The sequence below is a fragment of the Myzus persicae genome, unplaced genomic scaffold, assembly GCF_001856785.1.
Source record: "Myzus persicae strain clone G006 unplaced genomic scaffold, MPER_G0061.0, whole genome shotgun sequence".
Taxonomy (NCBI): Eukaryota; Metazoa; Arthropoda; class Insecta; order Hemiptera; family Aphididae; genus Myzus; species Myzus persicae.
The window spans coordinates 1-18,472 of NW_019101028.1; the positions used below are offsets into that span (position 1 = coordinate 1).

Below are 18,472 nucleotides of genomic sequence, written 5' to 3' on the forward strand. Positions count from 1 at the left end.
AAGCATTCATCATAAAGACATGATGAAAATTTTATCTGATAATTCTGTTAAATATGATTTTTTTTCACCTTTTTAAAGTTTAAAAAAAACAAGAAACATGGTGTTGGAATTTCTTAATTATTTTAAACAATGCATTGATTTAAGATGAAATATTTTTATACTATGTATAATATGTTTTGTATTAAGTATTGTTGTTCGTTGATTGAAGGAGTCCTCAAGACTTCATATTATTTTATATTAATTACAAAAATACTGAAGACAATGGAACTTTAATTTAAAAAGATTTACAAGGTACCTTTTATGTATATATAATATTTTTATTTTAGTTTTACATATTTTCAAATTTTTATTTGAAAGTACATACTATTATTTTTAGTCAATACCATATGCTTCTATTTAAAATAGATCATAAATACTTTTTGGGAGGTTTTAAAGATTTGAATATATTATTTTCAAATATTGACCATTTATTATTTTATTTATTTCAATGAATTATAACATAAGTAATTGATTAATTGCAATATTGATATTTGTTTCACACTGTTAAATTTAAATTTGATTTTATTAGGTTTCTAATAGGTACTTAATTGAATATATTATTACAAGTAATTAAATTTCTCTAATTAAAAACTAATGTCTTTTTTTTTATTTTTGTAGAACTAAAAAGTTATCTTGTTACAACATTAAAAAGTTTGAAGTATAGAATTGATGGTTTGGAATCTATCGCTTGAGTTTTCTCTAAAATAGAATAACAATACAGACATCAATACAAAATGTTTGAACACAATACATTTATTGTGCTAACTTATACTTCTAATATTTTTTTTTTTTAATTATTTAAGTTCATCATCTTATTATTAAATATAATATACATATACATATATATACATATTATGCATATAGATTTGGGAATGAGGCCTATACAACACTAGATGTGTCCTTGTGTATGTGTGGTGTGTACATGTGTGCTTAGGCTGATAACTTATAGAAGTCCGATAAAAAAATATCACTAGAAAGAAAGTCAGCTCTAGTTTTTAATAGTTCTGTTGTGTCTTATACATAGTGCAATACAGTAAAGTAAATGAACATTACTACTATTTTCAGTAGAAATTAATCTACCTTGTTCATCCCTAAATCCCAGATATTTACACATAAAAAGTTGATTCTGAATTGTAACTGGCACTAATTGCTTTTTAATTCTAATAATCAAAATGAAATATTACAACATAATTTCAGGTCTCTAAATTGTCTTCGTTGATAAGTGGATCACTAGGAAACAGCATAAGACAAATTTTAGGGAGAATGTTTCAAGATGATTTATTGCAAATATACTCTTTACTAGAATTAAAAAAAAAAGGAATCTGAGTAATAATGAATTACATATATACTAAAATATCAATTAAACATTTAAAATTTATGATTATGATACATGTTTAACATTTCAGATATTATAAGAAGCAATACTAAGTTCAAACAAACTCCTGAAAAAGAAATTGACGAATGCATTGCTACTTGGTTGTCACATGCTAAATTCAGATTGCTCAAAAAATCAAAAAAAGTATCACCTGAAGATACAGATTTTGAATAATAGATATTATATTTACTTTTTTTTTAAATGTAATATAAATAACTTTTTATTCATACTATTATTAGTTATTATTAATGTATAGTATTACTATAATATAATAAAATTTATTTTGTCTTTGTTATTAAATAGTTAATGGTTTGACCAATTTATATAATAATAATTTGTTTAAATATTTTTATTCATATAATAATATAATGCAGGTGTTTTGTTATATTCATAGAAAATAACTTGTTTTTTTTTTATAATTTATAATACTGCATTACCTATTATATACTTATGTAGTGCATGATTATATAATTTTACCTTTTTTTGAAACAAAATTTAAAATATTTACATGTTATTTACAACTTTACAAGTAAATTAGATGAGATTTGATTGACGGGAGGAGGAAGTCACCCAGCAGCGGCACCCCGTGGAAAGTGAATAATTTTACCTAAAACTAAATTTATTAATATAGGTATAAAAATACAGAATGGTAATATCATTTTAATTTAACATTATGGAAACATTCAAATAATGTTTATCAACACATTTATTGTAGTTGTTGTAAAATATTAACTTAATGTTGTTATAACATTTATAAAATGTTATGGAATAATATTTTAGTAACATGAATAATGTGGCCAACAAATTTGTCCACAATGTTATCACAACATTAAAAAAGATTTATGAAAAAAAAATAAACTTTATTGTAATATCGATAATTTTTTTCAAATATTAATATAAGATTACTATAATTTACATTTGCTATCTGTGATAAATTTTCGTTTTACAAGCTGGGGACCGAGAAAACGCGATGAAAATTGAAAGTTTCGAAAAATGAAAATTCTCGTTTACGAACGGGTTCTCAGGAAAACGCTTTGGTAAAAGACGAAAGTTGTAAGACATAAAATTGATCCCCATATCGATCTACATAAGTTGTATTCAATTGATTTTTTGAAAAATCGTTTTTAAAGATTTCTAATCTTTCGTACTTACACCGATCAATTTTGAAAACTCAAAATTTGACATAAAAAGTTTATTGAAAAATGAAAAATTGATTCATATGTCGAATTACTTGTAGGATATTATAGCCTCTGTGATAAAGTTTTGTTGGCCAACCTGGAGACCGAGAAAACGCCAATGAAAACTGTAAATTTCGAAAAATGAAAATTCTCATTTTTAAACGGTTTTTCAGGACAACCCTTAGAGATAGGCCGAGAGTTGTTAGAAATTAAATTATTCTCCATACCCAGCTACAAAATTTGTATTAATTTGATTGTTTCAAAAACCGTTTTCAAAGATTTTTAATTGGTCGTACTTATATCGTAGGATATAGAAAATCCAACATTTTGAGTAAAAAGTTTATTGGAAAATGAAAAAATTGATTCTAATGTAGAATTACTTGTAGAATATTATAACCTCTGTGATAAATTTTCTTTGTTCACGCTGGAGACCGAGAAAACGCCAATGAAAACTGTAAATATCGAAAAATGAAAATTCTCATATACAAACGGTTTTTCAGGAAAACCCTTTGAGATAGGCCAAAAGTTGTTAGAAATTAAATTATTCTCTATACCCAGCTACATAATTTGTATTCATGTGATTTTTTGAAAAATCGTTTTTAAAGATTTTTAATCTTTCGTACTTACATCGATCAATTTTTAATAAAAAGTTTATTGAAAAATGAAAAGATGCTTCTGATTTAGAATTACTTGAAGAAAAATATAACCTCTGTGATAAATTTTCGTTGGATAAACTGGAGACCGAGCAAATGCCAATGAAAACTGTAAATTTCGAAATAGGAAAACTTTCATTTATAAACGGGTTTTCAGGAAAACCCTTAGAGATAGGCCGAGAGTTGTTAGAAATTAAATTATTCTCCATACCCAGCTACAAATTTTGTATTCATTTGATTGTTTCAAAAACCGTTTTTAAAGATTTTTAAACGGTTGTATATAGATTGAACGATTTTGAAAATTCAAAATTTGAATAAAAAGTTTATTGAAGAATGAAAAATTGATTCTGATTTAGAATTACTTGTAGAATATTATAACCACTGTAAGAAATTTTCGATGGACAAGCTGGAGACCGAGTAAACGCGATGGAAGTTGAAAATTTCGAAAAATGAAAATTCTCGTTTACGAACGAGATTTCAGGAAAACGCTTTTTGATAAGACGAAAGTTGTAAGACATAAAAATGATCCTCATATCGATCTACATAAGTTGTATTCATGTGATTTTTTGAAAAATCGTTTTCGAAGATTTTTAATCTTTCGTACTTACATCGATCTATTTTGAAAACTCAAAATTTGAATTAAAAAGTTTATTGAAAAATAAAAATTGATTCATATGTCGAATTACTTGTAGAATAATATAGCCTCTTTGATAAAGTTTTGTTTTAGCATTAAAATTATTCTCCATACCCAGCTACATAATTAGTATTCATTTAATTTTTTGGCAAACTGTTTTTAAAGATTTATAATCGGTCATATATAGATCTGATTATTTGATAACCATAACTTGTAATAGTAAATTATTTGATTTGAATAAAACTTAAATTATTTAATGGATTATTTTATTAAAATGTATAGTTACACACTTACAAATATTAATAGTTGGGTACCTATTCATGTTTAAAAAAATATTGTGGATATTAATTTAAAGCAGTCCTAACCTTTGTTTATGTACCAAGTTCTTTTTAAAAAATTATTTTAAACTTTAAAGCAACTATTTGATTATTAATTAATGACTGAGATTATATAATAAACAGGGCAATATATTGTAAAATCACTTATTATATATCGATTTTAACAAAAACCTTTAAAATGTAATGTATCATCTGTAAATTTTATATTCATTGTAATGACCGAAACTTGGTTACACAACAATATCTCTAATTCTGAGCTTGGTCTTATTAATTATAATATTTTTAGATATGACAGATGTAATTCTAATAGCAATTGTTATCGTGGTGGTGGTGTTCTCATTGGCATTTGCAAAGATTACCCTGCATGCAATGTTAAAGTTACTCATTTAAATGTTGAACATGTTTTTGTCCGTTTTACTAGTGGTTTTTATAATTTCATCGTTGGTGGTGTCTATAATCCATTTCTCTCTCCTCCCTTAATTTATGAATCCCACATCTCTTCCATTGAATATCTGATTAATACTTATCCCAAGGACGTATTTTTGGGGAGGCGATGGGGCGATCGCCCCCCCCCCCCATGAGCCTCTGTTTTTTTTATAATTTTAATATTTTCGTAATTATATAACGACTTATGATACACGAAGTGTACACCGAATATAGTTAAATAATTTTAAATTTTAAAATATGGTAACACTGCAACACTGTTTATCGCACTAGACAGTGAGAAGTCTATGGTTAGCATATTAAGCTGGTCTATGACGGTTAGAAATATCGTGATTGTAATTGTGATTAGTGGTTATCAATTTATCATACAGTTTATATTTTTCGTTTATCATCTGGTTGACGCTGTTGACGGTTGTGTATATTACAATTTAGTTATTGTATTTATTTATTTGTATAGACTAATAAGTTTTTTGTGAATGCCAATAATATAGGAACGTTTTTAAAATGAATAAACGAAAACATTCTACGCTTTTAGAGTTTTGTAATAAAAAAAAGAACAATAGTTCCAATTATACAGTGGTAACTGCGCATGCCGATGATGCAAGTGTAATATCCGAGGTAATACCTGCGTCAACAACAAATAAAGTAACTACTAATAATAATAGTAATATTGAGGTAGAAAAATATATTTCTTCATTAGTTATTAGTAATGATATCGGTCATTATATTAATTCATCACGCATTATTGAAGATACTGTTAAAATAAAACTTTTGGAAAATAAGTGGAAACCACCCCCTAGCTTTAAATATCCGTTTTCAGTTCATAAAAAACAGGGAAAGGAAGAAAAACGGTTTTTGAGGTATAACCATTTTGAACAATTTCCATGGCTTGTTTATTCGGAGTCATTATCTGGTTGTTTTTGTTTATACTGTACATTGTTCTTAGTTCAAAATACTGGTGGAAAACAAAATACGGAACAATTAAAAAAATTAGTTACAGTTCCTTTAAAGAAGTATGCTAAATTACTTGGCAAACATGGTGATTTGGAAACGCATAGTAACAATGATTATCACAAAAATGCTATCTTACGTTCTGAAGATTTTGTACGAACACATCACTGTCCCGACAAACGAGTAGATAATTTATTAGGTACCGAACATTATAGACAAGTAACTGAAAACCGAAATCGGTTAAAGCCAATTGTTGAATCTATAATATTTTTGGGCCGCCAAAATATTGCGTTTAGAGGACACCGTGACCAAGGAAATTTAACTGATAAACATAATTTAAATGAAATTAAAATATAATTTTCTGTAGTTAACGAAGGCAACTTTCGTGAACTTTTGAGATTCCGTATTGGATCTGGAGATGATTGCTTAAAAAATCACTTGCTTACAACCCAATCAAAAGCAACATATATCTCACATACCACACAAGATCAATTGATTAAATGTTGCAAAGAAGAAATACTAACGATTATTTTAAAAGACGTAAAAAAAAGTCAATATTATAGTATTATATTTGATGAGACCACGGACATAGCGCATATTTCTCAAATGAGCTTAATTTTAAGATATATTGATGAAAAAAATCAAATTTTTGAACGATTTGTCGGATTTTTGAATTGTCATGATAAATCTTATGATAATGCAAATGTTGACGAAGAACTTCAAGTAAGCGAACCCAAATTGACTGGAGAAAAATTAGGAGATATTGTAATATTTATTTTAAAAAGCATGTCACTGGATCTTGAAAACTGTGTTGGTATTGGAACAGACGGATGTCGGTCATGATCTCTCAACTTCGTGGTGCTGTTCAACAGGTCCAAAAACATTGTATAAATGCTGTACACAGTCCCTGTTCTAACCAAGCATTAAATTAATCAATTTCAAAGTCATCAGACGTACAGCTTGTAAGAAATACAATGGGTATTATAAAAAAAATAATATCATTTTTTAAATTATCATCAAAGCGAAATTTTATTTTGAAGAACAATCTTAAAGGATGCAAACGTTCCATAACTAGTTTATGCGAAACAAGGTGGGTTGAACGTAATACTAACATTTTTAAATTTCAATCTTGTTTGTCAGAAATTATAGAAAGTTTAACTGACATATCTGAATGGACTGACCATATTTCTTCGTCAAAAGCTAAAACACTTTTAATGGCTGTAACTTGTTGTGATTTTATTATTACCTTATTTGCATTGACAGACGTTTTAAGTGTTACACTACCAGCCAGTAGACTTTTGCAAAGTTACAATAGAAACATTACAGAAGCATCTGATATAATAGATGGCATTATACTTAACCTCTCTGAAAAACGATCTAATTGTGAATCAGACTTTTCACAATTATTTGAACAAAGTAAGAATCTTATGAATAAATTGGACATTGATTTAAAATTAACAAGAATTGCCAAACGCCAAACACAAAGATCTAATACTCCTGCTCAATCACTAGAAGAATATTATAGTCGAGTAATATATATTCCATTACTTGAAAACATTTCAGAAGACTTGCAGTCATGTTTTCTTAATGCAAAAACTAAAATAACATTTATATTGATGCTGCTTATACCATCCAATGTTTTAAACATATCAAATGACAAAAAACACGAACTTCTTCAGACTGTAACAAATCACTATGCATACTTGGATATTAATATTTTAGAATTTCAAGGAGAAATAGAACTATGGAAAACCAAATGGATTGAAAGTAAAAATGAATGTAAGTATTTGATTTATATTTGTCTTTATGTTAATATATTAATAGTATAAATATTTATACTAATAGTAATTTATAAAATTATAGGTAAAAAAATTCCTGAAAACGTTTTAGAATCAATTACGCAAAGTAATAAAATACTATTTCCCGGGATCAGAAAAATACTGATAATATTAGCTACTTTGCCTGTAAGTGTTGCTTCCGCAGAGAGGAGTTTTTCGACGTTACGCAGGTACTTACATAAACTTTGATAAAAAATAATTATAGATTAATTTAAATGTTATGTAAGTCTTAATTATTTTTTCTTATTTATGCTTTATTGCTTTATGATTTAATGCTTATTAGATTAAAAACTTGGTTAAGAAGTCAAATTGGACAGGATGGATTGACTGGTTTGGCATTGTTGCATGTACATCGCGATATAGAACTAGATGCATGGAAAATAATAGATCGGTTTGCAGAACACAAACGCTTTAAAGAATTTGTTTTATAGAATAAAAATAAATAATTGCTTGGTGCTTAATTAAAATATTATAATTAGATTTTTATTATTATGATGATTATAAACTAAAGGTTACATATTTGTATCTTCTTTTGCCTATAAAACTTGACCAGCAATTAGTTACTAATAATTACTATGTTCATTAATAAATTAGAATTAAATAAATTGATAATGCCTATATTATTGTTTTTTTATTTTTTAAATTGAGTAAAAGTCGCCCCCCACCCTAAAAACAGGGCCAGAGATGCCCTTGACTTATCCCAATGATAGATTTATTATTTGTGGGGATTATAATATTCCTGAAACAAAGTGGGATAATGATGATTATGGTATAGTATACTCCTATTCTTCTCCTGCTCGCGCCCCTTGTATTCCTGAATCATTTACAACAAACGGATTCTTCCAAAAAAATAATATTTACAACTCAGCCAATTCGATTCTAGACCTAGTTTTTTGCAATGATAAAGCTTTAACCGTTGAAAAGTCGCTTGACCCGCTAGTTCCTATAGATAAATACCACTCAGCTCTTAGTATTTTACTTCCATTTAGTCTGCCGGTACCTAGCTGTAAACAGAGCCACAGGTTCTACAATTTCCGCAAAGGCGATTATGGGAATATCCGTTCCTTTTTGTCTACATTTAACGGGTCTTCAACCTTTTCTCAATACGACCTTGACTCAGCAGTTAATGTTTTCTACGACGCATTGCATAAATCAATCCTTGATCACATCCCCCAAGTCTCTTTTAATGAATCAACATACCCACCCTGGTTTACCAAATATCTTAAAAATATATTTTTTTTTTTAAAAAAAAAGGTCATTAACTATAAGTCTTCTTTAAACATTAATGATTATAGAGAATTCTCTCTCCTCCGAGCTAAACTTAAATATGAAACAAAAAGATGTTATCGCAACTTTATACTCCGTACAGAAACAACCCTTAGAACTAAGCCCAATGATTTCTGGAAATTTGTTAGGAACAACCGTGCTAATATTTGTATTCCCAAAGAAGTATCATACAACAAATTTACTTCTAGTAATGAACAAGAGACCGCCAGTCTCTTTTCCCATTACTTCTCCACAGTCTACTCTACTAAACAAGTAGATTTTGATGCCAAAAAATAGATATTTCTACATTTGATCTGCCCAATAATGATACGTTTTCCGTAGAAGATGTATTGCATGGTCTATCCTCGTTGGAAAATGTGTGGTCAATTGGCCCAGATGGCCTATCAGGTCACTTTTTATATGAATTAAGAACTATTATTGCTTATCCGCTATGGCTCCTGTTTAGAAGGTAGCTTGATGAAGGCGTTTTTCCTTCCATGTTCAAATTCAGTTCTGTAACCCCTTTTCCTAAATCTGGTAGCCCCTCCGATGTTTCCAATTATCGACCTATTTCTATCCAATCACATATTTCAAAAATGTTTGAACACATAGTCTTAAACACCATTCAACCAACCGTTAATTCTATTCTAGCCGAAGAACAGCATGGCTTTCGCCCAAGACCATCTACTACCACATGCAATCTTGTTTTCAATAACTACGTCTTAGACTCTTTCCAGCACCGAACTCAAGTAGATGTAATCTACATTGATTTTCAAAAAGCTTTCGATTCAGTCAACCATAATGTACTTATTCATATTCTCAAAGAATCAGGTTTTGGCGAACCCCTTCTGTCTTGGCTAAGATCCTTTGTTAGTAATAGGTATAAATGGGTTAAAATCTTTGTTATTAAGTCTAATTTGTTCTTGGCTTCATCGGGTGTCCCTCAAGGGAGTCATCTATCGCCAATATTGTATTCAATATTTATAAACAACCTCCATCGTGTGCTACATCACTGTCAATTTCTGTGTTTTGCTGATGACATCAAATTTTATCTGCGTATTACCACGCCAGATGATTGTACAAAACTTCAATCCGATCTAGATCGATTCTCAAATTGGTTCAACACTTAATCTCGATAAATGCAAAATTAACCTAACCTAACCGTTCTCCTATAATGTCCCCATACTTCATCAGTAATGTAGCTATTACTCGTAGTATGGACTATGTCATGGATCTTGGTTTCAAGCTAAGCTGCAATCTTGACCCAACTGCCCACATCGAGTACGTGTGTTGTAAAGCTTTGAAAACCCTTGGTCTTGTCATCCGATTAATAAAGGATTTTTGGCTTGAATCGTCATTAAAAACACTTTTCTGTGCGCTTGTGCGCCCCATTTTAGAATATGGAACCGTAATATGGGACCCTCATACTGCAGATAATGCAAGGCAAATTGAACGTGTTCAGCGCCGGTTCCTACGGTATGCTAGACATATCCTTAAGATTCCTTGTACACCTCATAACTATACACCGGTTGCTATTCAACTAGGTATGGCTTCCTTAGCCAAACGTCACCGTGTCGCAGGTATTAAATTCCTAGCGGGTCTTTTAAACAATAATATAGATTCTCCAGTCCTTCTCTCGCAAATCGCCATTAAAGTTCCATCCCATCCACCCCGCTCAAAGGCCCTCTTCTATGTCCCGCACGTCACCACCAACTATATGGCTAATGCGCCGTTAAGACGCCTAATGTCGTCTGCCAATGCAGAGCCTTCCTTCGACGAATTGCTAAAGTTTTAATAACTATATATATTTAAGTTAAAGTTTTGGTTTTAATGTTTAAGTTTTTATTGTCATCAGATAATTGTATTTCATATTAATGTAAGCTGTATAATGTATATATTTAATTTAGTCTTTTCTTATTGTAAAAATTTATATCACGATATAAAATATACATTGTAATGTCAAAAAGGGCTAAGCCCGTATAACTAATAATAAAATAAAATAAAATAAAATAAATAAAATAATTCATGCCCACGATGTGAAATTGAAAGAAAATAGAACAGTTTTTCTACTATCAAAATGCAAGCTACAGTTTACCTTTAAAAACAAAAAGAAAGCTTTTTGATAGAAACTCATTCAGTCCTATTGCAGGTATTTTAGAAAATTCAAATATAACACTAATTTACTTTTAAAAAGATATATTTCAATTTTACTCTGTGAAATTATTTAATTTAATTGTATTTATCCTTACATTAATTATAGCATTACCTCGAGAGCATAGTACTAATACATCAAGTAGATATAATCATGAGTCTGATGTAAATAATTCCCTCTTGTCGGTTACTTCTATCAAAGGTATATAAGTATGAATTTATAATTTATTTAATTGATTTACTTCACTCCTATAAAGTTTAAAATATACATCTTTATTGATAATTTTTTGTTTGTCAGGTTCCTCAATTACACCTAAAAAACATGATTTGTTTAACTTATCTCTGAGTGAATCTGAAACATCGTCTAGTCCAAAAATTGGTAATTGAAATAATTTTTAAAATAAAACTGAAATTTTAAATGTAATATTTATAGGCACACAAATTATTCTTATACTAATATATATATATATATTATACTTATATAGTAGAGCCTAAAAGAGCCCCGAGTACTGAAATTATCCACACATCGTCATCTCCTTTTAAAGTTTCCGAAGCTGTATTAGATGATACAAGTGATTACCCGAATTATGAATTATTAGACTTAGCTGGTAATAAAACTTAGCTATTCATCCAATATTAAAATATAATGTTGACTTATAATTTTGTGTTATTTAAAATGAAGTTGATGTTCTTTAAATTTGTTTACAGATATCAATTTACGGTCATCTTTTAAAAAGGTGTCTAGTAATACACAAAACAAACTCAAATTAAAAAGTAACTGCTTAGCACAAACTTCTGAATCAAATGGTAATATCAATAATGGTCTATACTTCAAGCATATTAACTTCTCTGTAATAAATCTTATATTAAAAGAGCATATATTTTTATGTTTGTTTCAGATATAATGGATAAAATTTTAAGAGTTGTGTTAAAAATCAAATATGATGTAGAGGCAATTGCTCAAAATCAACTTCAGATGGACAAAATTTTAACTGACACTGTGCTTCAAGCAAAAGATAATGAAAATAATTCTGAAGAATTATTTGAATATGATTCATTTCTACCGATTGAAAATGAAGATCAACTTGATGAATTTGAGACTAAGTTGCAAAACAAAAATTTTAGAAGGATTATTGTAAGTAATTTTTTAGAGTATATAATATATTATAAATTTTTACTATATTTTTATATACCTAACTATAGATTAATATGTATATTGATATGCCTAATATCTATATTCGTTATTATGTATTGTGTGTCACATAGGTTAATGGTCTCAAACGTTTAGCAAAGAAGACATTAACAGGAATTATAAGGCAAATGTTAAGAACAATTTTTGAGGATGATATTTTGCAAATGTACAGCTTTGTTGGCCAGAAAAAGAAAAAGATTTTTTCTTCTTTAGGCTCATGCTCTATAATTATTGGTAAGAAATTTTGTTTAGATTATGTGAAAATATTGTGTTATAATTTACAAGTTTGTTTATTAAATATAGTTTGTAGTTATAGGTTCACCAATGGTATAATAGTGATAAACTTACAATTATTAATGCAGTAATTATTAACTCTTGGTTGTGGTGTTATTTTACTTTCTATAAAAATACATTTCTAATAGTTTGAAACATATTTTAAGTAAAAATAACTTTATTAGTGAATTAAATTCCAACAATAAATATACTCAAATACTCAATAGTTTTTTTTCCTTTCGTAATAATGTTGAAATTTCTGTTAAATGATTTTCTAAATGAAGATATTTTTAAACAATTATATTTAATTAAATTACTTAAATAAATTGGATATGACGTAATTATATTTGGATGGACCTATTAATTTTGTAAATATTATTATGTTTTTGAAATAAATTTAAAGTGTTAAAATATATATATAAGCTCTTAAAATATATTTCTTAATTTGAAAAAAGCACTATTTTTGAATAAGTAATTTTTTGCATAGAACCATTAATTGTTTGTCAATGATCCTTTTAAATTATCACTATTTGTTATTTCATTAATAAAATAAGATTATCTATTGTTTTCTATGATAGAAGCTGTAAGAAAAATTAAAGCTTTCGAAAATGCAACAAATTCTGAAATTGAGAGACCAATGAAAATTTACTTAGCCGGTGCAGAATTCAGAAAGAAAAAAATATTGTAGTGTGCTCACTTACAATCTTATGTACATTGAATTTTTATAGTTGCTATATATTTAATAAAGACAAGTATTATCATATTTCAAATAGTTTTTTTTATTATATTATTTATTGTTTGTCCATCTATATCTACTTATTATTTTGTATTTTTCTATAGGTAACTGTTATTTTTATTTTCTTAAATATTTACATAATAATAATGTCAGAGAGAATAAATTGTTTTTAAAGTGATATAAACTGCTAGTACACATCATCATTATATAACTTATAACAGTAACTAATACAAGCACAGGTACTATATAATATAATATGAATATATAATTTATTTATTTATTTATTTATTTATGAAACCGGACAAGCCCAATACAAATGTTGAAATTAATCTTAAAACTAAAGTATGTACAGTAAAAATATAAGAAATTAAATTAACAGTGTAAAACATTACCTTAGGAATGGTTTAGTCCCCCAATAGAAACGATGGATTCTCGTTCGCTAGTCGTATCATGCGTGACATAGGACAGTTTCACAAATAATTCACAGAACAAAAGGGAATATGGAATGGGAAAACACTACGAGAATTAAAAACTGGGATTCTAAAATTAAGTTTGTTTAAAAGAACAGGTGAGTCAATTTAACCATTAATCAGTTTTGCTAAAAATGATAGGTTTGTTTGAACTCTTCTATCAGCCAGCGTGGTCAAGCCTAGGTGGCAAAGTACTGGATTATAGTCATGAGGCGGACAATCAATTGATAACCTGTAAGATGCACACTTCAGAAACTTGCGTTGAACTCGTTCTAGTTGGTAGCTGTCACTCATGGTTGCTGGGAACCAAATTACAGCTCCATACTCTTGTATAGAACGAACAAATGAGCAAAAAAGAACTTTCAAGGAACTAGACAGCTTGAAGTCCATAGAAATTCTGAGGATGTACCCTAGCATTATATTATATTAATTGAATATCATAAATTAGTATTGATGAAAGTTCATTAAAAAGATTAAAAACAAGGATTAAATTCCACTATGGTAAGTTTGTCCTACAACCCGGGGCGGATAGGCTAAATTAATGTTACTGGGTAATGTATGATAAAATGTGCAATTTTCATTATCTATAAAATTATTATTTATTAGATATAATAGGTTAGTAAGTTACATAATATATTATATTAGTTCGACCCTGTGTGGCTGTGTATATTTATAAGTATTAAGTATAGCGACTATATCAAACTCTGTAATTATCATAGTGTATAAAAAAAAAGCTTACGTAGAGGAGGGCCTACCGGGATTTGTCTGGTATTCCGGGGGGCCTATCCGCCCCTGCCTACAACTGATTTGAAAATTGGAATAGTAGTTACAAAATCATTTTAAACCCAGTTTTTTAGGTATAAAATAATGTATTAATAATATTTGAATAATGTTTTTAAATTATTAAAAAAATATTATGTTTGTATTTTTATAATATTATTATATATATGGGACGTTATAAAAATAATTTAACCCAGGTCAAAAAATAATACTAAAATATTATTAAAACAATATTTTAGTGGCACTATACTCAAAATGTAATGATAAAAAAATATTAGTCATTACAAATGTAATTAAATAATAATGTTATAATGTTGTAATTTTGCTATCTGGGATAATTAGTATTCATTTGATGTTTTGAAATATCGTTTTTAAAGATTTTTAATCTTTTGTACTTACATCGAACAATTTTGAAAATCCAAAATTTTGAATAAAAAGTTTATTGAAAAATGAAAAATTGATTCTAATGTAGAATTACAAATATAACCTCTGTGATAAATTTTCGTTTTACAAGCTGGGGACCGAGAAAACGCCAATGAAAATTGTAAATTCTCATTTATAAACGGTTTTTCAGGAAAACCCTTAGAGATAGGCCGAAGGTTGTTGAAATTAAAATTATTCTCCATACCCTGCTACATAATTTGTATACATTTGATTTTTTGAAAACCCGTTTTTAAAGATTTTAATCTTTTGTACTTCTAACAATTTTGAAAACTCAAAATTTTAAATAAAAAGTTTATTGAAAAATGAAAAATTGATTCTAATGTAGAATTACTTGTAGAATATTATGACCTCTGCGATGAATTTTCGTTGGAGAACCTGGAGACCGAGAAAACGCGGTGAAAATTGAAAATTTCGAAAAATGTAAATTCTATTTACGAAAGGTTTTGCAGGAAAACCCTTAGAGATAAGCCGAAAGTTGTTAGACCTTAAATTTCTCCATACCCAGCTACATAATTTGTATACATTTGATTTTTTTAAAAACCGTTTTTAAAGATTTTTAATCTTTTGTACTTCTAACGATTTTGAAGATCCAAAATTTTGAATAAAAAGTTTATTGAAAAATGAAAAATCGAGTCTAATGTAGATTTACTTGTAGAATATTATGACCTCTGTGAAATTTTTTCGTTGGACCACCAGGATTTGAAAAATGAAAAGTTAAATATAGTGTAGAAATACTTGTAGAATATTATGACCTCTGTGATAAATTTTCGTTAGAGAACCTGGAGACCGAGAAAACGCCAATGAAAACGCCTGCGGAGATGCAGCGCGCAGGATGAATTGATGCGCTGCTTGCAAATCAACCTCCACATCGACTGGGCTGCCCAACAGCTACTTTCTCGAACCGTGTTGATCGTGGACATTGGTCTCCTCATTCTCAGCGAGCACAACAGATCCCCATGCAACCACCCCAGCTGGGCATCCAGTTCCAGACGGGAGGTGCTCAATAGTACTGACTATCATTGCCGGCACCGTGGCGGAGGAGTCCGGTTCTGGCTCGGGCTTTGCATAGCTCCGATTCGGGAATGTTAGAGTAATCAGCTGCTACTGGACCCCCAACGCCGACTATGCTGCGGACCGCCTGGATGCCTTTATGGGATTCCTGGATGGTCTTGACCAAGCTATACGACAGGGGGAATGAGAGGATGAAACTCTCCTGTTTGCTCGTGACTTTAACGCTAAGTCCATGTAATGGGGCTCTAGTGTAGATGATAGTAAAGGAGAAGCTCTTGAAGCCTTTGCTGCTAGCCTTGGACTCTGGACCCGGAAGTCACCCACCTTTCAGAGAGGGGCGTCTTCTTCGGTCTTTGATGTAACCTTCTCGGGCCCTGGGGGCCTATTCTCAAATCAATCGAAATTTGTTGTCGAAAATATTTATTCGATTGTCAACTTTCGATCGAAATAATTGATTCGATTTCAAATTTTCGATCAATCGTATTCTCAAACATTTATCGAATCTTGATGAATCGAATAAATTTTATTCGACAGTGTTTCCGATCATCGAAAAAAGTAATTTTTTTTTCCATGAAATTTGAAATTGTTATCTTATTTTATGATAGTAAAGTTCATATTATAATAAAAATTAAAAAATCTTATAGGTAGGTAGTCTTACAGACTACAGTTTAAACCTACATTATACTTATAGTTTTAAACTAGTATTGGATCATAAGCGATTAAGTGATTTGCATTATGGCTGATAGAAAAACAAAAGGAAAGTCTGTGACTTATGCACAGAAGGAAGCTCTTGTTGAATTCTTAGAGAACAATGTACAACTAAAAAAAGGTAAATTCAACTCACAATTTACCCACAAAAATGCGCAACAACTTTGGGAACAAATAACTTCAAATTTAAATTCCATGATTGGTGCAAAGAAAACGGCAGATAAGTGGAGAAAGGGGTAATCGGAAAAAAAGACCAAGGAAAAAAAGACCAAGAAAAAAAGACCAAGGAAAAAAAGACCAACAGAAAAAAAGAACAAAGAAAAAAAGGACAATTTACAATTTTTGAAAACTACATTTTAAAACCGAGAATAATCATTTTAGTTATTTTGTTGTAATTTTATAATTAATATGTACATTATAATATATTTTTTGGATATTATACACAATTTAAATTTAATAAAAGGAGAAATTACCTTCATTACAAATTTACATAATATTATTTATACGCCATCAAGTAAACGGTATACACACAGAAAATTGCCTATATTGAACTCCTTAAAAATACAAATCTTCATCTCTATATTATTATATTAAATACAATATAACTTGTGGTATAATAATATAGAGTAAAATAAATTTTTATTACTGGAAATTCCCTATGCAGAGATCACAGTGACATTTTCATACGTTTATGCTATTATTTTAGTGAACAACATTTAGTCTGTTGACAGTCACTGAAATGTTAAAGTGTTTTAAATAATATAAAAATTTGAAATGGAAGTTTATAAATCCAACAAAGGCGGTGACAAAATGCCTTTTGAAGGCTACACATATACAGTTAAGTACGTTGGTGTAAATCATATTACATGGAGATGTTCAAAAAGAAATAGTACAAATTGTCCTGCAATACTAAAGACTAGTATCTTGAAAACAAACCATTCTGTGACAATAGGACATAATCACTTTGCGAACAAATCCGAAGTAAATGCCATGATAGCTGTATCAAAAATGAAATTAGCTGCAAAGACATCTTGTGCAAATCCAGTCGAGATTTATGCTCAAGGTGTTTCTGAGTTAGACGAACGTTCTAAGTCAATGATGCCGCTTGAAGAAACCACTAAAAGAACACTAAGAAATCAAAGATCAAAAGACAATCCTGTGGATCCTGTTAGTCTTAATGATTTAATGATTGAAAGTAAGTACTAAAGTCTAAAATCAAGATATAAATTATAAATATAAAATAAAATAGGTTTAATAATAATAGTACTGACTTTAATGATGCAGGTGGGTAAATCAAATGTTGTAGTCACACAAATAAAGCATGTTTGTACTCCTAATGTTAATATTATAACATAATAATATTGTACTTTATATTTATTAAGATGATTGGTGTACAACTGGAAAACCATTCCACAAACGTTTACTGCTTGCTGACAATGGAATAGGTGCCACTGAAAGAATAATTATATTTTCAACAGATGAAGGATTAAATAATTTAGCATGTGCATCAACCTGGTACATGGATGGGAACTTTGCCCTTGCACCAAAACAATTTCAACAACTTTACGTTATACGAGTGCAAGTAAATAATGTTTCTACTACAGCAGTTTATTGTTTATTGCAAAGAAAAAGCATGTCAACCTATGAATCAATGCTAAACACAATACTAAAAAAGTGTGAAGAAAACAATTTGTGTATAGATCCAGTAATTGTACATGTGGATTTTGAAAGGGCCATGATTCTAGCAATTAAAAATGTTTTAGGAGATCATATAACAATAAAAGGTTGTTTTTACCATCTTACTCAATCAGTTCATCGTAAGATTCAAGAGTTAGGTTTAGAAAATTTGTATAGGAATGACAAAGCATTTAGTGAATATTGTAGGAAATTAGATTCATTAGCTTTTTTACCTACTACAGACGTTAAAGCGGGCATGGATTATTTGAAAAGTGTGATGTGTGATGATGCCATAGATTTAGTAACATACTTCG

The 18,472-nt window shown here is 29.1% G+C and overlaps 3 protein-coding genes across 3 annotated transcripts; all 3 read left to right on the forward strand.

The window, feature by feature from the left end:
- The first annotated feature begins 5,165 nt into the window (after positions 1 to 5,165).
- On the forward strand, positions 5,166 to 5,969 carry LOC111027412. The gene is made up of 2 exons (XM_022305787.1): positions 5,166 to 5,325; positions 5,413 to 5,969. Exons 1-2 carry the CDS (start codon positions 5,166 to 5,168, stop codon positions 5,967 to 5,969), a joined length of 717 nt encoding a protein of 238 aa, XP_022161479.1.
- Positions 5,970 to 6,218: 249 nt separating this feature from the next.
- LOC111027413 (52 kDa repressor of the inhibitor of the protein kinase-like) lies at positions 6,219 to 7,881 on the forward strand. The gene is made up of 4 exons (XM_022305788.1): positions 6,219 to 6,426; positions 6,753 to 7,391; positions 7,476 to 7,620; positions 7,734 to 7,881. Exons 1-4 carry the CDS (start codon positions 6,219 to 6,221, stop codon positions 7,879 to 7,881), a joined length of 1,140 nt encoding a protein of 379 aa, XP_022161480.1.
- Positions 7,882 to 16,896: 9,015 nt separating this feature from the next.
- LOC111027415 lies at positions 16,897 to 18,468 on the forward strand (the record flags this gene model as incomplete). The annotated part of the gene is made up of 2 exons (XM_022305789.1): positions 16,897 to 17,676; positions 17,864 to 18,468. Coding segments are annotated over exons 1-2 (1,026 nt in total), but the record flags the coding sequence as incomplete, so codon positions are not given.
- Between the last annotated feature and the right edge of the window lie 4 nt (positions 18,469 to 18,472).